We start from the raw sequence: 22,806 nt of genomic DNA, 5'->3' as shown, positions 1-22,806 counted from the left end.
TTGTCAACCTAATTCTAATTATCTATTCACTTCTATTTTCTTATGCTTAGTTGAATGAATCATTATTTGTTTGTTATGTTTTGGGCTTCTTTTACTAGTGCTCTTTGCCTCTTGTTTAATTTTTTAGAACTGGAGGAGAGCTATCAACTAGAGACCTACAAAAAATGGTTCAAGCTCTTCCACAGTACACTGATCAAATTGACAAGCTTTCGCTGCATGTCGAGGTTGGTTGTTATGTTGTCCGTGATGGTTCAAAGTTTTAAGATCGGTACTTGCCCTGTTGCATTTCTTTTCTATACACAGAACTATACATGTGGACGTATTAGCTCTAGATTTTCCAACGTAATTGGTATTTTGTGGACCTACTTGAAAATGGTGTAAGGTGGAACTTGCTCCTAATTTTATAAATTCCATCTAAATATGGTATCTTTAAACCCAACATTCTCAACTCCCTTATTCACTAACTGGTTAGCACAAAAGAAGGATGCTACTTGGCGAGGCACATTATTCTGTGTGGGCCTGTGGGGGGTCATTGGAGCACTACTTTTCATAAATCCCTTGAATAAGATAAGTTAACAAGGCCACTAAAAAACCCACGAAGGCTGAATTGAGCAGATCTATGTCACAAGACTACAAGAGGGTAAATGCTTTTATGCCTATTCGAGGTAACCTAAAAAAGGCCTGGACACATGAGGCGTCATGATATGTGGCAAACCCGTAGGGGTGGCCCAATCACGAACTGGAGGTGGATTTAAGGAAGAGCATGAAGAACATGGGGGGAAAACACGAAGAACAAAGGGAGATATACAAGCCAACATACACATCTCGTATCCAAGAGTCAATACACAAGGTGCAATTGGATCCAACAACATCCAAAGGAAAAGAAGTAACAAAGAAAGAATGTTCATCCCCAATCCTAAGATATGGAGGTCTTGATATTCCAAGAGGAATCATCTCCACTAGGAAGTTCTTGTAGTCCTCAAGAGTCTTCACCTCCCAAGGTGGCCTTCTCCACAAGGGACATCCCACAAGGGGAGAGGTGGTGAGGAAGCTCTATGGTTTTAGTTCTACTTTGCTAACCCTAGAGTGGAAGAGAGGGGGGGGGGGAGTATAGGTAAGTGGGGGAAGGGAGGATACGTGGGCTCTGCCCAACTCTGCACGCAGACAACACGTCTAGATAGTCCGTGAGTTGGCACCAGGTGATGTTGACATAGCTCCCATGTATAGTCAGGTAGGCTGAATCTGATCCAATAGCCGCAGGGTGGGCCTGGCTAGTGACTAGGAGTCGTCCTGCAATTCGGGGCGCACCATCACCTTGGAATACAAGACATGTATAGTAGGTAGATCAAATTGTAAATCAATGGGATCTCTACCGTGTAAACCTACTTCGGCCCGTGTAACCATACTGCTCACCCAACTCTATGCTTACGCATACACACCATACGTGCAAACACACAAACCCTAGCTCTCATACAAGGCGGCCATCAATACAATTCACAAAGGTAGAAAGTAGGGTGTTGCCTCTCTCTGAGGGCCTAAAATGGGGAAAATCATGTCTCATGTGCACCCTCTAGATTCTCAATACATACACCGCCCTATGTATATTATTTTTGGCTCTTTACACTGATGTTTGGCGCGCCATGTAGGGGATGTGCGCATAGATTTGTCAGATTGGATCCAGATGGGTTCCTTCATCGGTTCCGGCGTCTTCACTTTGGGCTAAGGCACCCACCTTGGCTCCCTAGACTTCGCCGCCGATCTGGTGGGGCGTCTGACCCCAACTACTGCCTTCACTGTAGGAAAGACTCTTCGCTTCAGCAGTCTGGACTTCATCGCCGACAAGATCGATAAGCTTCACTTCCGTGTTTGGGCGCCCAACCAGTCGGCGGAAACTTTAGTCAGGCGATCCCTCGAGTCTATATCTACCATGGGTATTGACTACGACGAGTCGCCCTTTTACCCATCCTACTCGACTCACAGTTTGATCTCCTACGCTCCTAATTTTTGGCCTAATTCTTCTTCTGATGATCGATTCAACCTCTGATCAAAAAGATAGACCTTGGTTCTATTTCATCTCTTCAACAAGTTTAGTAATAACATAACGGCCCTATTGTACCGATGGAGAAAAGAAAAATTGTGCCCAAGGGATGGAAAGGAAGGTAGATCAACTAGTTCTGCAAGAGATTCATGGATCAAAACCTACCAAATCCCATGAAATCAAACAATTCACTTGAAACTGACTTTGGGCTATTTGTTTTGGAAATTTTCGAGTTAGGCAAGAAAACCATAAAAAGAGGCTAGAAACGGAGGGGGTAGGGGACCCAATTTGTGACAACGCCATGGATGCATCGTCACGGGTGTCGACCTGCTGGCTCTGCCGTACTTGCCGAGGAGGGGAATGCACCATTGGCGCAACACCCGCGATTCGCTCCCTAGCCCCTTGTACTGGCGCCGTTGGCTGCCACTGAGAGGGCCACGCCGGCCGCGCCGCATCGTTGTTGGCGTAGCCCATGAGGCTCTGGATGGCGGCACCCCACTCATCTATCTTCTCCGGAGCCGGAGGAAAGTTCAGCAACAGCTCCACCTGCGCTAGCACTTCTGCTGGTGACTTGGGCATGACTGGGCGCAAGCACTGAGATGTGGCTCGACTTCTGTGCGAGCCAGAAGGAGCTCCATCTCTGTCCTGCTGCCGCGGTCGATGCTCGCCAACAATTTGACGTGGTGGCAGGCCCTGCGCACCATGAGAACGGTGCACATGCTCCTTGCCTGGTCGTTGGCCAGGGTCGATGCCGTTGCGGGGAAGCATCTCGTGCCCATCTTGCGATGGCCTCGGCACGCGCCCCGCAGCTCCGTTGGTCTTGGATCCTATGGTGTCGTCCTTGGACGTAGCCGCGCGACCCCATGGGCCGTAGCGCCGCCTCTTGATGTAGCGATGCACGGGTGTAGGATCGAAAGTATGTCTAGAGGGGGGTGATTAGACTAAGACCAAATGAAACCTAACCTTTTCCCAATTTTAGTTGTAGGCAGATTTTAGCAATTCTAGCAAGTCAAGTATCACCCTACATATGCAAATCTAAGAATGTAGCAGCGGAAAGTAAAACATCATGTAAGTAAAGGAAGGGTTTGGAGATTTCAAACGCAATGAAGACACGATGATTTTGGCGTGGTTCCGATAGGTGGTGCTATCATACGTCCATGTTGATGGAGACTTCAATCCACAGAGGGTAACGGTTGCGCGAGTCCATGGAGGGCTCCACCCACGAAGGGTCCACGAAGAAGCAACCTTGTCTACTCCACCATGGCTTTCGTCCACGAAGGACTAGCCTCACTCGGGTAGATCTTCACGAAGTAGGCGATCTCCTTGCCCTTACAAATTCCTTGATTCAACTCCAGATGATCTTGGAGGCTCCTGACACATAACCAATCTAGGAGACGCCACTCTCCAAAAGGTAATAGATGTTGTGTTGGTGATGAACTCCTTGCTTTTGTGCTTCAAATGATAGTCTCCTCAACACTCAACCTCTCTCACACAGTTTGGCTTGGGTAGGAGAAGGATTGGAGTGGAAAGCAACTTGAAGAGGCTAGAAATCAAGGTTCAAATGGTAGGAATGGAATGTTGACCCAACTCGGTGGCACCGATATGAAAATCTCGGTAAGACCGAATAGTGCAAAAGACATGACCGTTAGTGTTTTTGCTGAGACTGATTATACCATCTCGGTGAGACTAAAGTGCAATGGCTAGGGCAGAGCTGCGTTTTGGTAATTCCGATCGTTTTGTCTCACTGATTCCGAAACGAAGCGATTTCATCACAAAAACTTGGCAAGGCCTTCTCGGTGGGACCGAGAACCAATTCGGTCAGACCAAAATGTTAAGGTTTTGGCTGTGGCAGTAGAATGATCTTCTTGGTGGGTCAGGGGTAGATAGTATCGGTGGGACCGAAATGATGATTTAGGGTTTGGACAAATGTGATTGTGGGAAATTGATTGAGGATTTTTGGAGCAATATCACTGAGCACTTTGAGCAAACAACCTCATCAACAATACCTCATCCCCTTTTAATAGTATTGGCTTTTCTAAGGGACTCAATGTGATCTTGAATCACTAAACAAAAAATGTAGTCTTAGGGTAGCCAAATTTGTTCTTCACATTTTGAGGGGTCCACACTCCATTAGTCCATGCCATGCCAATCGTTGATCTTTTTTGAAATCTATCATCAATGTTCATTAGATCAATGACATATATGTTGTTATTAATTACCAAAACCACTCGGGGATTAGTTGCACTTTCAGCGGGTCTTGGCTTCCGGCAGAGTGAGTACGACTCTTGTCGCTGGAAGGGTGTGGAGAGCGCTCGCCACCGGCCCCTCCCGCCGGAGTCGTCTGGGTCGGCAGCTTAGAGGCAGACGGTGCACCCACTGCCGTGCTCTTCTTGGGCGCCATGGATGAAGAAGATGGCGAAACTTGCACGAGAACTGCTGGAGTAGATCCGCACAAGCGACCCCCCTACCCGGCGTGCCAAAGATGTCGGTGTACGACAATCTATGGGGCCAGCGTGGTCCCTTTGCAGTTCGGTTTGGGAGATCGATGAGCATGGAGAGCAAATCCAAGAGTTCACACACGAGGTTTTCTCAGGTCGGGCCGCCGCGGAGGCGTAAAACCCTACTCCTGCTTGTTTGGTGGATTGACTTGGGGCTCAAGTTACAAGCGCAGCTTGCCGGAAAAGCGTGAGCAAGGTGCAGCTACTGTGTAAGCATGAGCAAAGTGTCGACCCGTGCCCAGGTAGCCATGGGCCTCCTTTTATAGACAAAAAGGGGTCACCACAGTGGCAACATGGTCATTACATCTTGTGAATAGTGGCCTCGATGCTATCCAACCTAATCCTGCCGGACTAGGACAAGGGCATTTAATGCACCGTGAACTGATAGCAATCCTTTGTCAAAAGGCGTCTCTCCTTTTGTGCCTTCGGCCTGGATAAGCCTATCTTGTTGACACGTCCATAAGAGGGTGTCAATAAAGTTGATCTGCACGCGACGTGCTGACGCGCGTCCTGATGATCCTCCCCAAGTCGCTCGCCCGCTCGACACCTAATCTTGACAAGCCATTAGCTGGTCGATGTGGTGGAGTGATCGAGAAGCAGGAAGGGAGAAACTTCCCGACAAGGAGCTTGCCGGGTCTTGGCTTGCCGCTATGGAGCTTGCCGGCAATTGGAATCTTGACCTTCAGTACTAACTTGGTACTTCTCGATGACCTGCTGGGAATTCTTCTTCACGGTCTTGTATGTTGAATCTTGAGTTTTGGGTTGAGTTGTCCTCCGGCAAGCCCTTGTCGTCTGAAGGGCTGCAACTGCCTGTGCACAAGTCTGGGGTACTAAGGGACCCCTAATTTAGTACACCGACAGGAGATGTCGGCGGTGTGGCACCAATTGAACTCTCCGGGAGGTGATCTTTGTCGCACATGTCAGTGTTGTGTGCAGCGACAAGCTAACTGGAGGTTCATTGCCTCTACGACTTGCTCACTTGACTCCAATTGGAGTTTGAGCATAGTCGTGCTCAGCTGTTGGCACGCCATCCTCGGCTCTCTACTCTGGAGGCCCATGCTGAGGTGCACTATGAGGAGTTGCGTCTACGCATCACGGCCTTGTTGTCGTCCTCTTCAGCAGTTCGGGCTGCCCGCACTTCACCACCACTACAAGGTGTGCCTTCTCCTACACCGGTGGTAGTAGCCTCCACTAGAGCTTTCTGCACCTACTTCTCGAAATAGGCTTTCACCCCGCTTTATAAATAAAGCAATGATCCGTACAACCAACATCCAAATCCGCGACAGAACAACGGCTGGGGCAACAACACAATCATGCCCAAAAACATAAGAGAAATAAAAAAGCCACCTAGTGGCCGCCGACAAGCGGCCCTATGATGACGATAATCGGCGTGCTGTAGCCAGGAGCGCATCCAACATGAGGCCAAGACGATCGCGGTCGCGCTGCCTAGAAAGCGTTGCCTAGAAAGCGGGTGCCAGTGCTGTAGAAAAGCAAGGAGTTTGAAGGAGTCAGACGGTCGAGTCGGAAACACCCGCTCAATCACCATTTTATCACGCGTTGTCCAAAGAGTCCACGACATGGCCGCAAAATAAGCCAAAATAAGCGGCGATGCCGCCCAGGTTGGGTAGCCCTTGTTTGGAGGAACTCCGTGAGGTCCAGGGCCACCCAGTCGGGCCCTAGTGCCTCACAGATGAACGTCCACAAGACTCAAGCCGTGGTACATGAGAATAGGATGCGAGTCCCATTCTTAGGCATCATGCATAAGGTGCACAAGCCATCACCCGGGTCTTGCTGCTTAAGCACCTCGGTCCCCGAAGGGAGACGATCTCTAAGGAGTTGCCAAACAAAGATCTTGATCTTCAAGGGCAAAGGGCCTTCCACAAGGGAGAAAGCCAAGGAATGGTAGGGGACCGACATAATGCCTGGTATGCGCAGTTGACGGAGAACTCTCCCACGGTGAGAGCCACCAGGACACGGTGTCCGGATAATCCGACAATACCGGCGGTAGGGCTGCCCGCAACCTAGACCACTCGATATTCTCCGCCTGCCCAAACAACCGGCGAAACCGTATATCCCAGTGCCCAGAGCGTGCAGCCGCGGAGATGAGGAGTAACGCCTCCGCGCAGATAGAAAACAGGACAGGGAATCCTACCCTGAGGGGCTTGATACCCATCTATGGGTCCAGCCAAAATTGGGTCCCATCCCCATTACCTATAGAGAAGGAGATTCCTAGACGAATGCCCTCCTTGATCCTTTGGATGGATCGCCAAAACTGGGATCCTCCTGAGCGGGAACATGCCAACAGGGGTTCACCCCTTAGGTATTTTGCTTGGATGATCTGGAACCAAAGCCCCCATCGCCTTGCATGATCCACCATACCCATCGTAACATGAGCTCAACGTTCATGCGACGGGAGGCCATAATACCTAGGCCTCCCCGGTCCTTGGGCATGCAAGTGTCCGCCCACTTGACCATGTGATACTTCTGGTGGCCATTGGCTGCCTGCCAGAAGAACTAGCGAGCTCCTTATCGAACGAGCAGTGTACGCCCTTCGGTAAGATATACATCCCCATCATATACATGGGGAGGCTCGCAAGGTTAGAGCTAATAAGGACAGATTTACTCCCCTTAGAGGTAAACCGTCCGCGCCACGGCTCAGCCCGTCACGCCACACGCCCTACCATCGGGTCAAATGCACTCATCAAAATCTTCGTATCAGCTATTGGCATCCCCATGTATGTGATGGGGAACGTGGCCAGTCTACAGTTTAGGTTATTCGCAATGCGTTGTTGCTCTTCGCGGAGAATCCTAGGACTACGATTCCGCTCTTATCAAAATTGATCTTCAATCCCGACATAGCCTCGAAATAAAGGAGGAGGAACTTGAGATTCACGATGTCAAGGTCCGTCCCTTCCACCATGATCATGGTGTCATCCGCATATTGGAGGTGGGTGACCCCTCCCCACGGGATCAGGTGGCCAACTACCCCCAACAGGTGGCCAGACACCCTAGCTTTATCTAGGTTGCCAGCAAAGCATCAACGACGAGGTTGAAGAGGAGGGGGGAGATCAGGTCCCTTTGCTTCACTCCTGCAGAGGACGTAAAGAATGGTCCCACATCGCCATTAATATTAATCGCCGTCCTTACGGACCGAAAGAACTGCATGATCCATGAACACCATCTGTCATCAAAGCCCCTTCGCTGAAGCGCCAACCGAATATGGTACCTATCTTAGACACTGACTCACTATGTGAATATGGTAACTGAATCTGCTTGCCAAGATGACAACCCTGACACTCTAAAGAGACATCTCCTGAGACAGACCCCAGAAGGCCTCGACGAACTAAAGAAGACAACCGAGAACCACACAGATGACCAAGTCGATGATGCCACTGCTGGAAGGAACCAGTGACGGAGGCGACAGAAGCGGAAGAACTGGCGATGGTGGTGGCAGCAGAAGGAACATGAAGCCAGTCCAACTCCCAAAGACCCTGAGAATCACGGCGGCGAGGGCCAGCCCCAACCAGAGTGTGCGTGTGACGGTCCTGGACAGAACAAGAATCAACGTCGAGGATGACGCGACAACCAGAATCCGTAAGTTGACCAGCAGAAAACAAATTCATGGTAAGTCGAGGAACATGAGCAGCATCAGGAACAGAATAAGTAGTAAGATTGTCTCTACTAGCAACAGAAAGTGGAGTACCATCAGCAGTGAAGACATGAATAGGAGAATCCAGTGATCGAAGAGAGGACAAAGTGGAAGAATGAGAAGACATATGAAAAGAAGCTCCAGAGTCCAGAACCCATGGGGATGTACCTGACTGTGTAGAGGGTGAGTGCTCAGTGCGGGAAGCATCAGTCACAGAACCGGCAGTACCTGTCGAGGAAGAACCTGAAGCCGCGAGCAGACGCTTAAGTCTCAGAATATCCTGCTCAGTCAAAGCAATGGCTGAAGCTGTCGAGGTAGATGACGAAGTCCCTGAAGATGATGATCGAGCCTTGCGCAGGTGTTTCTTCTTCGTGTAGCACTGAGACTCAAGATGACCATCATTGTTGCAATAGGCGCAATGTGGACGGGGGCGACTTGAGCCTCCAGAAGGAGTGGGCAAGAGCGGCGGAGCACTCGAGCGAGAAGGGGTCGATGGAGCAGGTGGCGTAGGAGCACGAGTAGCGAGCACAGAGGGAACCTCCAGCAAACCAGCACCACGTAAGTGAGTCTCCTCAGCACGAATCTCAGAAAGCGCCTCCATGAGAGAAATACGGCCATGAGCAAACAACTGAGCACGCCGGGGCTCAAACTCCTTACGGAGCCGAGACAGGAACTCATAGACGCGATGAAACTCCAAATTGGCCTGGACAGCCTGGCAACAAGGGCAGGTACGGCACCCAGCACTACGGAGAGAATCAAGCTGGCGCCAGAAAGCAGAACTCTGTGCATAGAAGTCATCAACAGTAGAGTCACCCTGCTGAAGAGCATGCTCCTGACGGATCACAGAGAGGTATAAGGCATCACCAGAGGGCTGATAGCGCTCACGAAGATGGGTCCACATCTCAAAGACAGTAGAAAGACCCAGAAATTCAGAAGCAAACTGAGGCAGAACACTAGCAGTGAGAACAGCTGCAGCACGAGCATCATCATCAAGCCACTGGGTGTAAACAGACAGAGCACCATGATATGTCTGAAGAGCCTCCTCATAAGCCAAAACCCTCTCATCTTAAGCACGATCAGCAGCCTCATCAGCAACCTTAGCCGCATCCTTGGCGGCCTGATTAGCATCCGTAGGAAGAACCGATGGAGTTGGCGGAGTAGGGGCCACCGGAGGAACTGGACGTGGCGGACAGCAGACCTCGCCAGAAAGAACACCCCAAAGACGGATGCCACGCATGTGAATGCGCATGAAGCCAGTGAACTCGGTGTAGTTAGTACCATCAAAGATCACCGGACAGCGAGGGACAGCAACATAGCCCGATGCAGCAGACATTTTTTTTGGATCCGACGAGAGCGACCAGATCGGGATCAGGCGCTGGCTGGGGACGGAAGCAGCGTCGAGCGGAAGATCGGGGCGATCGGATCGGGACGGGCCGGCAGCGGGAGGCGCTGGCGACTGGAGCAGCGGAAGCCAAGCACACACGCAGACTCAGGCGATTCGAGGCGAGGATCTAAGAGAGCTTGAGATCGGCGATGGCAGCGGCGATTCGGCAGGCAGCGAGGAGGTTGGCTGGAGAGGAGATCGGGGGCGCCTGCTGAACAAGCCCCCTGGGCCGATCGGACGGCGGCTGGACGACTCCGAGCAGGACGGGCCGGCAGCGGGAGCCCTGCGAGCGGCCGGCTGGAGAGGAGATCGGAGGCGCCTGCGGGACAATCCCCCTGCTTCGATCGAGCAGACGGATCAAACGCACGAGTTGCAGCGTGCAAAAAATTGACCTAGCTCTAATACCATGTTAGGAATATGCAACTTGTATTCCCATGAGGCCATAGGCCGATATATATATATACATGTACAGGTGTGGAACATATGCAGGAAACCCCCCATACAACGGGATAAATACAAAGGGGTACATGACTTATATTATAACTCTAACACATCATCATCTTCACCATTTGTCGGTGTAAATCCGATGTAAAATTCGGCAGATCCCTCGATGGGGTACCGCAACTAGTGCGATGACCCAGAGAGAAATAATCATGGGGTGGCATGCATAGAGGATCAGATTGGGTGTACACGAGATGAATGATTTACCAAGTTCAAGTTTAGGCCCGTGAGGTGAGGTAATACCCTACTCTTGCATGTCTAGAGAGAGAGAGAGGGGAGGGAGGGAGGGAGAGAGAGAGCTTATATAGGTGGACGAGGGGTAGGGTTAAGAGTCCAAGTCGGTTTACAAGGGTTGCAGCACAAGTAGAATACATGTCTTGCTTTATAAGTTGATGATGCTCCCTATGGGCTATGGGGCCAACTCCCGACCTCTTGGTCTGACTTCATGCGGCTCACGGTACCCCTGGTAAGGGACACCATCAGTGGCCCTTGATCCTTCGGCTTGCTCACGAAGTCTGATGGAGGGTCTTCATTAACTTCTGAGAGATAGAGCAAACCACACGCCGAGTCGACTGCAGGGCGGGAGACAATGTGATATGCCGGGTTTGGATGCCTAAAGGGGAAGGCGGAGCAGGCTACGCGAGGCGCGTGCGGCATCCGACCTCCTGGTCTTGGATTGTTGCTGAAGATGACCAGCTTCCAAAGAGCTAGCTTCGGTGACGCCTGCAAAGCTTCATGATTTCTTCGTCTTCTGCAGAGACTAGGGGCACGATTAGTGCACCCGGTGGGTGTGTAGCCTTCGAGGGACTAGGAGAGTTGGAGGGTCTTGTGATGGCAGTGGTTGAAGAAGAATACCATAACCGACATCACCGACGTCGAGGCCATCACAACTTTCAAGAACGGCTAGAATGAAGAGTGGCTCACCCTCGAGATGGGCCGGACTCCCATCTGGACCATGACCGAGAGTCCCCAGCGAGTTCGCTTCCGGCGACGAGGCTTGGCAAGCCAAGCAGACAACACGGAAGTCCTCAAACTCTTGGGGCGACCCCGGCACGCACGGAGTGAAAGATGGGTGGAGCCGACCTTGCCACAACAACAACCGAAACTGCAAGCGCAAGGAGCCCAAGCTCGAATACCACGTGAACACTGAGTTCGGGGCCCAACGCAACAGCGGCAGCAAGGGCGCGAAGAAGCGCCAATGGCAGCAAAAGGAAAAGGGCAGAGGCCCGACCTACGACAAAATTATGAACATGCCCTGCCACTACCACTCCTTGAAGGATGGCCCGACGACCACGCACACCAATAGGCAGAAAGCAGGCCAATGGATAGCCAACGGTGGAGAGGACGACAACCATGACGAAAGGCCGAATCTGCTCAACGACGGCAGACACGGGGGCGACGCAGGTGGCGCCGCCCTAGCAGCCCAGAGCAACACCCTTGCCGGCCGACATACATATCAGATGATCTTCTCTAGCGCATAGTCAAAGAGGACCCAGAAGGTGTCAACCCGGGAAGTTTACGCAGAGATGCACACGATAACACAGTTCCCGGGCTGGTTCGAGTCGCAGATCTCTTTTGATCAGTCCGACCATTCGGAACATATTCCTCACCCTGGGAAGGCCGCCCTGGTGCTCGACCCCATAATTGAGGGTTGCTACCTCAACATGGTTCTGATGGACGACGACAACAGTATCGACCTGCCATACTTGGACACGATGAAGAAGATGGCAATCCCGCCCTCCCGCCTCTAGCTAATCAAAACCAGGTTGCACGGGCATCATTCGCGGCAAGGAGGCCAGCGGGCTTGGCCAGATCACCCTTGATGTGGTCTTTGGCACGCTGCAGAACTACCGCCTCGAGACACTGTTGTTCGACGTGTCCCCTTCAGGAGCGGTTACCACGCCCTCCGAGGCCGGTTGGCTTTTGCCAATTCATGGCAATGCCGAATTACGTTTATCTCAAGCTAAACATGTCGTGGCCTAACAGAGTTATCACGGTGTCGGGTGACCATTCAGATCCATCCAGTGACACGTCGAAGGCGGCGCAGATCGGGGCCAACATGGACCCCAAATAGGAAAGTGCACTCTGCGAGTTCCTTCGTGAGAACTGGGACATTTTCGTGTGGCAGCCTTCTAATACGCGCGGTTAACATCAAGGACGGGACCCGGCGAGATCCGGCGACAGCGGGAAGCCGGGGTCGGCAGTAGCCGAAACAGCAGCGGTGGGGAAGAGGCAGGATGGGAGGTGTGGGAGAGCAGTGATGACAGGAGGTCAGCATAGCTGGCAAGGAGAAAGATGGTGGCGCAAGATTAGATTGGGAAGGCGAGTTGCGACGCCCAAAAAATCCCTAAACCTGGGCACATGATACCATGTTATGGATGCAACCTATCTCTATTGCATAGCCCATGGGGCGTATATATATTACATCAGACTTGAGGTACAAGGAAATGAAACATAGTCTAATAGGACTCCTAGACCAATACTAACACACCTTAACATCTTTATCCTTGGCTTCCCGAGTTCATTTCAGTCTTGCAATAAATCTAACCTACTAGAATTAAGATACTGAGCTCATGCCTTAACTTGCGAAACTTAGCTTCATCTAGTCGCTTGGTAAAGATATAGCTAATTGTTGATCCGTTCCAACATGAGATAAGACTATATCACCTTGATAACATGATCCCTAAGAGGAAGATGGTTGATGTCCTATTACGGTGGTTACTTGATTTGCCACAGGGCTTTCTGCATATTTCCCAGACCTGTATGTTTATATATATTGACCATTGGCCTCATGGAAATACAAGTTGCATATTTCCTCACAGCATAGATAGTTGAACATTCTTCGTTTTTGTAATGAGATGAAGACTTTGGAGAAATAGGCACAGCCACCTGGTAGATTTGACGTCCGACGGCAGGTAAATAGTGAGATGGTGTGGCAGTCTCTCGAGTACTCCTTAGTAGGCACTTCATACGAGTTAACGATAACTTGTCATGCACTTGCTGTAACAGGTAGCACTTACATTTTGTAGCAATGCATATTTTCGGGAAAACGCAAAGGACTTGCATTTCATTGCATTGGAAAGATAGAAGGTTATTTACAATCCTCCTGAGAGGCGAAGTTCATGCCGGATCAGTAAAAAACTAGTGTACATCCCAGGTGGTGGGTAAGATGACCCGCGAGCCACGAGCACCAGCTCGTGCCCATTGCTCGGCTTCGTCCTTGATCCTAGAGACCAGGACTGGGACAAGAGGTTGGGCGCTGTCGAATATGCATTCGTTGCGCTGCTTCCAAATCATCCACGGCGTCAGGAGGGCAATGGAGGCGAGACCCTTGCGCATCGGTGTAGGCGTGTTTTGCTTGGCATGGAGCCACCAGTCCATGAGAGTATCCTCCTGGTTTGGCCCTGCGATTGTCATCCTTAGCCAAGCTAGGATCTCATGCCAGGTTTGCTTGGCGAAAGCGCACTCCAGGAGCAGGTGTCGCATCGTCTCTGGCGCCTGGTCGCATAGCGGGCACCGGGGCTGCTGCTGGAGGCCACGACGAGCAACGCGGTTAGCAGTCCAGCACCTATCAAGGTTGGCTAGCCAGTGGAAAAATTTGACACGTGGCGGCACCCAGCTTTTCCAGATGAGCTTCCAGGAGAAACAAGTTGTGGATCCTTGGAAAGTGGCAAGGTAGCAGGAGCGTGCTGTATAGGTGCCAGAGGTAGTCCACTTCCAGACAAGCTGGTCGGGGGCATCCGAGAGTAAGAAGTGCTCGATCGCCTGCCAGACTTGCACATATTGGCCAATCTCGTTGATCCCTACAGTCCCATGTATGTCGCTCGCCCAGCTGTTGCCCTGTATACCTTGAGCGACGGTTCGAGTCTTGCGGCGGAGCTTGGGGATGCAGTTGTACAGGGCTGGGGCTATTTCACTGATGGACTGTCCATTTATCCAGCGGTCCTCCCAGAAAAGTGCAGTCTGGCCATCTCCAATGGTCATAGTGGTGGAGGCAAAGAAGAGTGCCCTCTCCTCGGCAGAGAACTGCAGGTCCAGGCCATGCCATGGGCTCTCATGATCAGTGCGAGAGTACCAAAGCCATCGTAGTCTCAGGGCGAGGCCAGCGCGCTCGAGGTCCTGGACTCCGAGACCACCAAGCGAGATGGGCCGGCAGATGCGTCGCCAGTTGACATGACAGTGACCGCCGTTAGCCGTAGCACGGCCGGCCCATAGGAAGCCACGCTGGATCTTCTCAATTTGGCGCAGAGTCTTTTTTGGCGGTGCAAAGGCGAGGAGCTGGTGCACTGGAATGGCTCCCAGGACAGATTTCACTAGTGCGAGGCGCCCAGGTTTGGACATCAGACCAGCCTTCCAGGCAGGGAGCCGGCCAGCGATCCCATCAACTAGTGGCTGCAGCTGGGCAGCAGTAGGCCGTCGTATCGTGAGGGGGATCCCGAGATAGGTGATCGGTAGCTCAACAATGGGCAGCCGAGGTGTGCGAGCACGTCCGTTGCCTCATCCATGTCACAGTGCAGCAGCGAGGCAGACCTCTTAGTGTAGTTCACACGTAGGCCAGAGGCGTGGCCGAAGAGCTCCAAGATCTCCCGCACAGCCACGATGTCGCTCGACGTACAGTGGCAGAAGAGCACCACGTCGCCCGCATATAGGGATATTGCAATGCATATTACCACTGCCTCCCATAATACCACTAAATTGATAACACTTGAATATATGACACTAGCATGCACATACACATACAGTTTTCATACTGGAACGCATGACTATCCTGGTACCATGTATTTGTGGATTACGGATAAATAGTAAGGAACTGTGAATGAGCATGTTCCAATGTTATTTTATTGCACATGATTGAAAAAGGTTTTGTTATCATTGTTGTATTCCTTGGGTGCCCCTTTAAATCTTACTGTCAAGCAAAACTATTTCAGAACCACATTGCTGGTAGCACCTATAAGTGACAATGAAGTGGTATCAAGTATCAACTTGCTGCATGAGAGGTCTATAACTTGCATTTATTCTTCTGTACAAGCCTGTAGTCCTCAAGTGATCCCATGCTGATTCTATCTGTGATCATTGGCACGAAACTTTAAGATATTATGTTTGTTGACAGTTGGCAGGATTATCTGCTGATGACATGATCGCTGTGAATAATATGCGCTGCTTATGCACTGACACAAAAAAGTCCTCAGGAGGAGGTTTTACACTGAAATTTGATGTTCAGAAGGTAAAAGTTATAGGTTCCAGCTTAGCTTGTATGTATACAAAATTTGAATGTCAGAGTTTGCTCATTTGTTCGTATTGAAAACAGAAAAAACATGCACATAGAAAAGAGCGAACAACGGAACAATCAGCATGGGCACTGTCCCGATTTTATCCGGTTCTGGAGGTATCTACTTGAAACTACATCTATGTATCTGCCCAACCATGTCAATTATGATTCTTTGCATGGTCTTTTATGTATTTTTCCCTTCATGTAGAAGTTCTTGTTTATGCACTTCCTTACCTCTAGTGCTGGTTTCATGTAGTGTGGGTATTACGCCGAAGCCTTGGACCCCTGCGGTGCGACTCCAGCCAGGGAGGGGTTGTCGCACAGCATAGGCAAGGGAAGAATTATCAGATGGGAGATAATTTGATTCTTTGTTGCTAGCCTGATCTGACTAGGAGGTGGGCACTATAAAGTGCATACGGAAGACTTGAGGCCTAAGGCTAGGATCCTAGCAAACGTGGAAAGGATTATACAAACTAGGAAACAATTTCTAGAGATAAGACCCTACCAAACTTCAAGATGCAGATTTGTTTCCTAATGTGAACTGCTACCAGTTGCACCAGCTAAGCCCACATGTGACAGCTGGTTTCACCCCAATCTGCTAAGCTATCTCTGACAACTGCAGCAACAGCAACAACAATTTTAGTCGCAAACAAGTTGGGGTAGACTAGAGCTGAAACTCATAAGATCTCGAAACTGACTCATGGTTCTGGCACGTGGATAACTAACTTCCATGCACCCCTGTCCATGGCTAGTTCTTTAGTGATATTCCAGACCTTCAGATCTTTCTTTATGGACTCCTCCCATGTCAAGTTTGGTCTACCTTGCCCTCTCTTGACATTATCAGCATGCATTAGCCATTAGCTATGCACTGGAGCTTCTGGAGGCCTGCGCTGAATATGGCCGAACCATCTCAGGCGATGTTGGACAAGTTTCTCTTCAATCGGTGCTACCCCAACTCTATCACATATATCATCATTTAGGACCCGATTCTTTCTTTTGTGGCCGCACATCCATCTCAACATGCGCATCTCCGCTACACCTAACCGGTGAATATGTCGCCTTTTCATCAGCCAACGCAAAGCCATACAATATTGCGGGTCAAATCGTCGTCCGGTAGAACCTACCTTTTAGCTTTTGTGGCACTCTCTTGTCACGGAGAACGCCAGAAGCTTGAGGCCACTTCATCCATCTGGTTTTGATACGATGGCTCACATCCTCATCGATATCACCATCCTTCTGCAACATTGACCTCAAATGTCGAAAGGTGTCCTGTTGAGGTATCACCTGCCCATCAAGGCTAACCTCCTCATGCTTAGTAGTACTGAAACCGCACCTCATGTACTCCGTTTTAGTTTTACCAAGTCTAAAACCTTTTGATTCCATGGTTTGTCTCCATAGCTCTTAACTTTCTATTAACCCCCACCCAACTATCATCGACTAGCACCACATCATCCGCAAAGAGCATACACCACGGGATATCTCCTTGTATATCCCTTGGGACCTCATCCCTCACCAAAGCAAAAGGTTAAGGGCTCAAAGCGGACCCTTGGTGCAGTCCTATTTTAATCGGGAAGTCATCAGTGTCGCCATCATTTGTTCGAACACTTGTCACAACATTATCGTACATGTCCTTGATGAGGGTAATGTACTTTGTTGGGACTTTGTGTTTCTTCAAGGCCCACCACATGCCATTCCGCGATATTTTATAGTAGGGACTTTGTTGGGACTTTGTTTTGGCAGGCAGGTCAAGTGCCAGCATTGCGTGCACCGGCATTGCTGTCAAGGTGTTTTTTGCCAACACCAATCTGCCACTCCGGTGTAGTAGAGAGGCTCGCCAACTTGGTAACTTGTCGGTCACCCTATCCACCGAATGCTGCAGTTGAGCTGGGGACGGTTTGCGTAGCCCAAGCGGTAGGCCAAGGTATGTGCATGGGAATGGGAGGGTTTGGCATTTGAGCTCCTCCGGAACTATATCCACCTGCTTCGGACTGCATCTGATGAGATGTGCAGAGCACTTGGCCAGGTTTGTGCAAAAGCCGGATGCCTTCCCAAAGTCGTCTATCATTCTGACACAGGCTCTCAGCCCCTCTGTGTCTGGCGCCACAATGTCATGACGTCGTCCGCATATATGGACATACGGTGGTGAAGTCCCACAGTGGCTAGGGGAGGCAGAATACCCTGCTCAGCAGCAGGTGGTGAAGTCCCACAGTGGCTAGGGGAGGCAGAATACTGTAACGCCCTCGATGCGGCTATATCTCCCACGTGTCGAAGCACGACTTAGAGGCATAACCGCATTGAAAGCAATGTCGCAAGTGAGGTAATCTTCACACAACCCATGTAATACATAAGGGAAAAAGATACATAGTTGGCTTACAATCGCCACTTCACACAATTACATGAATAAAGCATTACATCATCCAAATACACACAAGGTCCGACTACGGAACCAAAATAAAAGAAGACTACCCCAAATGCTACATAGATCCCCGATCGACCCCAACTGGGCTCCACTACTGATCAACTAGAACGAAACAACATAAAAGACAAGATCTTCTTCGAGCTCCTCCTTGAGCTCGGTTGCGTCATCTGCACGGTATCCTCGGCACCTGCAAGCTGGTTTTGGAAGTATCTGTGAGTCACAGGGACTCAGCAACCTCACACCCTCGCGATCAAGACTATTTAAGCTTATAGGTAAGGTGAAAGGTATGAGGTGGAGCTGCAGCAAGCGACTGGCATATATGGTGGCTAGCATACGCAAATGAGAGCGAGAAGAGAAGGCAAAAGCACGGTCGAACAACTATGATCAAGAAGTGATCCTAGAACAACCTACGTCAAACATAACTCCAACACCGTGTTCACTTCCCGGACTCCGCCGAGAAGAGACCATCACGGTTACACACACGGTTGATGCATTTTAAATTAAGGTCAACTTCAGGTTTTCTACAACCGGATATTAACAAATTCCCCATCTGCCCATAACCGCGGGCACGGCTTTCGAAAGTTCAAATCCCTGCAGGGGTGTCCCAACTTAGCCCATCACAAGCTCTCACGGTCAACGAAGGATATTCCTTCTAGCGGGAAGACCCGATCAGGCTCGGAATCCCGGTTACAAGACATTTCGACAATGGTAAAACAAGACCAGCAAAGCCACCCAGATGTGCCGACAAATCCCGATAGGAGCTGCACATATCTCGTTCTCAGGGCACACCGGATGAGCAAGACGTCGGGTAAGCCAGCCCAGAGTTGCCCCTGGTAGCCTCGGACATCGCTCAGTTGGACCAACATTTAGAGAAGCACTGGCCCGGGGGGGGGGGGTTAAAATAAGATGACCCTTGAGCCGGCTGACTCAAGGGAAAGAAAAAGGCTAGGTGGCAAATGGTAAAACCAATGTTGGGCCTTGCTGGAGGAGTTTTATTCAAGGCGAACTGTCAAGGGGTTCTCATTATAACCCAACCGCGTAAGGAACGCAAAATCCGGGAACATAACACCGATATGACAGAAACTAGGGCGGCAAGAGTGGAACAAAACACCAGGCATAAGGCCGAGCCTTCCACCGTTTACCAAGTATATAGATGCATTAATTAAATAAGAGGAATTGTGATATCCCAACAAGTAAACATGTTCCAACAAGGAATAACATCTCCATGTTCCAACAAGGATCAAACTTCAATCTTCACCTGCAACTAACAACGCTATAAGAGGGGCTAAGCAAAGCGGTAACATAGCCAAACAACGGTTTGCTAGGACAGGGTGGGTTAGCGGCTTGGTTCAATAATATGGGAGGCATGATAAGCAAGTGGTAGGTATCGCAGCATAGGCATAGCAAAAGAGCGAGCAACTAGCAAGCAAAGATAGAAGTGATTTCGAGGGTATGGTCATCTTGCCTGAAATCCCGCAAGGAAGAAGAACGAGTCCATGAAGAAGACAAACGGACGTAGTCGAACGAATCCTCACAACACGACGTTAACGGAACCAACCCGAAGAAGCAACACCGGAAAGAAAGCAAACAACATAGTAAACAAACAACACATGGACATGGCATGATGCACAACCAAGTATGATGCATGTCCGGTTTAAAGATACATGGCTTGGCAAAGTGCACAAACAACCCTACAAATTAAGTGGAGCTCAATATGCAACGGAGTTGCATATTGACGAAACACCACGTGACTTATTTAGTTCGATCTTGTTTATGTATCCAACAATATTAAATGTTGTTAAACATAGCAAGAGGGTGAAGCAAAGTAAAACTACCTATCTAGTCAAGTTTAAATGAGGCCGGAAACAACAACAACAATTCCGGTAAATCCCCACATGTATATAGCAATTTAAAGCAAACAACAATTTTAAACATTCTAATTGTTGTTATCATGATGCGGATGACATGAACAAGTTTATGCAATTTTTATTAAAAGTTGACAAGAGCATTAAGAAGCATTTGTCATCGTGGCGGAAACGAAAAGGGTGCCACGGCGACGATAACGAAACGGTGCCACGGCAATGTTCCGGTTCCGACAACTCATTGAGACGTCGGTGCAAAAGAAAATGTGACGGGAGCGTGCAAAAGATGGTGGGGTGATCCCGGTAACCGGGTTCCCACGGGTTAGGGGCATGGAAACGAGTGGCAAAACGGACACGGTGGAGACAAAGGGTGCGTCTCATACAACACAAGTATTCGTTCTCGGACGCCGATCTCGGTGGTTATACCTTTGTAGCGTGCAAAGGGGACGGTTCTTGTTCGTAGAGGGAAGTAGGCATTCTCGCGACGGCGGTAGTGGAAGTAGTCGATCTCGCATGCTCTAGAGTCGACGGTAGAGGTTCACGTTTCGTAGTCGTTCAGGGTCGCCGATAGTTGTACCCATTCGTGGTTGGACTTGACGGATCCGATACCTCCGGACGTAGTGGTACATGTTCGTTTTTCGGAGAGGTACTTGGCGTACAATGGTCGCCGTGGTACTCGTCGGTCCACGAAGTCGTTCTCGTCGGTCTTTGCGAATCGTTCGGTACTCGTTCGGGCATCCGTGTGGTCTTGCCGGTGGGGTACTTGGCGCTTGCGGTCCAACTCCGAGGTCTTAGCCGTGTAGTCGAACTTGACGAAAACGGGTCTCGCTGGGGATTTGGCGCATCCATCAGGAACTTGTGGTACTTGGCGAGTTCCACGCTCGGTGATCGTTGGACTTGGCGTCCACTGCAACAGGGCGTGATGCAGGGACTTGGCGCGATGCAGGAGCAACGGCCGCGGAACTTGCAGCAGCAGCGGCAGCGGCGGGAACTTGGCACGTTGGTCTCGCGAGGCATGGGGAGGCTCGAGGCGACAACGTCAAGGAGGAAGACCGGCGATGCAGCTGCGGGCACCGGGAGGCGTGGCTCCGACGGGCAGGGCCGGAGACGAGGTGCAGAAGGGCAGAGAGGGACTCGGCGATGGGGACGGCTTGAAACTGCTGCTGGTGGCGCTCGTGGCCATGGGACGCGAAATCCGAGGTCGAAGGCGAGGCGCGGTGGAGGAGCTTGGCGGCGCGGCGGCCGGACGAAGTAGGGAGGCGCACGAGGAGACTCCGGCGCGGCAGGGCAGCGGGTGCCAACGGCAGCGGTGGCTCGTCGGCCGACGGGGCGCCATGGTCGCCTGAAGAGACCGCGACAGGGGGGTCGGGCGAGGCCTGGGCAGCGCTCGTGAGAACTGGACGAGGGGAGAGAGGAAGATGGGATCGGGCACGGGAGAATGAGAGTGAGAGGAGTGGGATCGAGGGAGATGAGATCGGGAGCGCTCTCCCTGGCGGTGCTGGGTGGAAGGGGTACGAGAGGGAGAGGTGCGCGAGGGATCGAAGGAGATGGTGGTCTCGGTCGGGCCTAGTGGCTGCTAGGGTTAGGTCCGGTGCGGGTTGGGCCTGACCGGCTAGAGTGGGGAGGCCCAAGTGGGCTGCGGCTGGGCCTGTGGAAAGGGAAAAGGCCTGGCTGCTGGGCTCTCTCTCCCCTCTCCAACTCTTTTTTAACTATATAAAAGAAAAGAAACTTGGAAGAAAAGCCGAGAGGGATTTGCAGTGGAGTTTGGACATGAAGTAAATTTTCTCAGAGTCACAAAAATGAGCTTGATCCACGAAAAATGGAAATGATCACGTGGGTGAAGTTTGAAACGAACTCATTTGAATTTAATTCAAATGGTTTTGCATAGGAAGTAGGTGATAGGGAGGTCCAAAAATGTTGAGGTTTTTTGGTGGAGCTCCGGAATATGATGAAAGAATATATGGCAAGATTGAAGACCAAGAATTAAGATAACAAAGGCATTGGGATAATTTGCAAGTGTGTTATGGTGAATTCCAAAAGAATGGAATATTTATTATAGCTCCCTAATATTGAAAGGATATGTTATAAAGAGAAGTCACTCTTCCCTCGATTTAAATGGATCGAAGATCCACACAATTTATTTAGTTGAGATGCAAAAGAATTATGAGATGATGGCATGATGCAATGCACATGATGCAAAGATGACTGCAACAAGCAGAAACAAATCACACAACGAAAACCCGGAAACCCTGGAAGGCATCTGAAGCTCCGGCCTTGGGGCGTTACAAATACCCTGCGCAGCAACAGCTCGCAGCATGAAGTGTAACCCGTCCATCAGTAGGACAAATAGCGGCGGGGATAGGGGATCCCCCTGCCGCAACCCCTTCCGGTTGTAGATCACCTCGCCGGGTATGCCATTCACCAGCGCGCGAGTAGATGAGGTGCATAGCAGCCCAGGATCCAAGCTCGCCAACGATGACCAAAACCAAGCTTGTGCAGAACCTCAAGTAAGAAGGCCCAATCCACAATATCGAAAGCCATCATAATGTCCAGCTTTAGCATCACTGCCGCTTTCTTGGAGCTGTGAAGTTTTTGGGCCATCCCTTGCACCATCATGTAATTATCATGTAAGCATCTGCCACAATGAATGCACTTTGATGCGATCCAACAAGTGTGGTCATCTTGGAGCCATCCTAGTGGCAAGCACCTTGGCCACTAGCTCCGGGAAACTATGTATGAGACTTATCGGCCGGTAGTCTCTGATCTCCACGGCCTCTCCACGCCTATCCGGACAGGAACCAACAAGTTGAAGAACTCGTCCATCGCATCTGCCTTATCCTCATGATCCGAGACCAGAGTGCCTTCCACATTTAACGATGTGATGGACCTTCTCCTCCTATGACTCGCTTGGGCATGGAAAAACTGTGTGCATGCGTCACCTTCCTTGAGCCACGTGATCCTTGATCTTTGCCTCACAATCGTCCTCTCAAGTGAGGCCAACCAGAGTAGTTTCTTCTTGAGCAGCCGCCTAAGCGCTTGTTCCTCTACCGATAGCTCTCTGGATTCCATAGCCACGTCCAATCTCTTGATAACCTCATTGGCAATGAGGATTTGTAGCTTAATGTTGCCGACAAAACGATCACTCCAGCTTGCCAGCTTGCAACCGTAGCCTTGAGCTTAGCCGCC

The 22,806-nt window shown here is 50.5% G+C and overlaps 1 protein-coding gene across 1 annotated transcript in view; it reads left to right on the top strand.

Moving 5' to 3' along the window:
* The window catches only part of LOC125516767 (SNARE-interacting protein KEULE-like), a 65,320-nt gene that overhangs the window by 33,230 nt on the left and 9,284 nt on the right, over positions 1-22,806 (top strand). Inside the window, exons 13-15 of the mRNA XM_048682087.1 lie at positions 128-260; positions 15,181-15,294; positions 15,379-15,456. Of these exons, the coding sequence (XP_048538044.1) occupies positions 128-260; positions 15,181-15,294; positions 15,379-15,456 (325 nt within the window). The remainder of the gene's footprint in view (positions 1-127; positions 261-15,180; positions 15,295-15,378; positions 15,457-22,806) is intronic.

Source organism: Triticum urartu, chromosome 6 (genome assembly GCF_003073215.2).
Source record: "Triticum urartu cultivar G1812 chromosome 6, Tu2.1, whole genome shotgun sequence".
Classification (NCBI taxonomy): Eukaryota; Viridiplantae; Streptophyta; class Magnoliopsida; order Poales; family Poaceae; genus Triticum; species Triticum urartu.
Note: the sequence above shows the minus strand (reverse complement) of the source record. Positions and strands in the feature narration are given on the sequence as shown.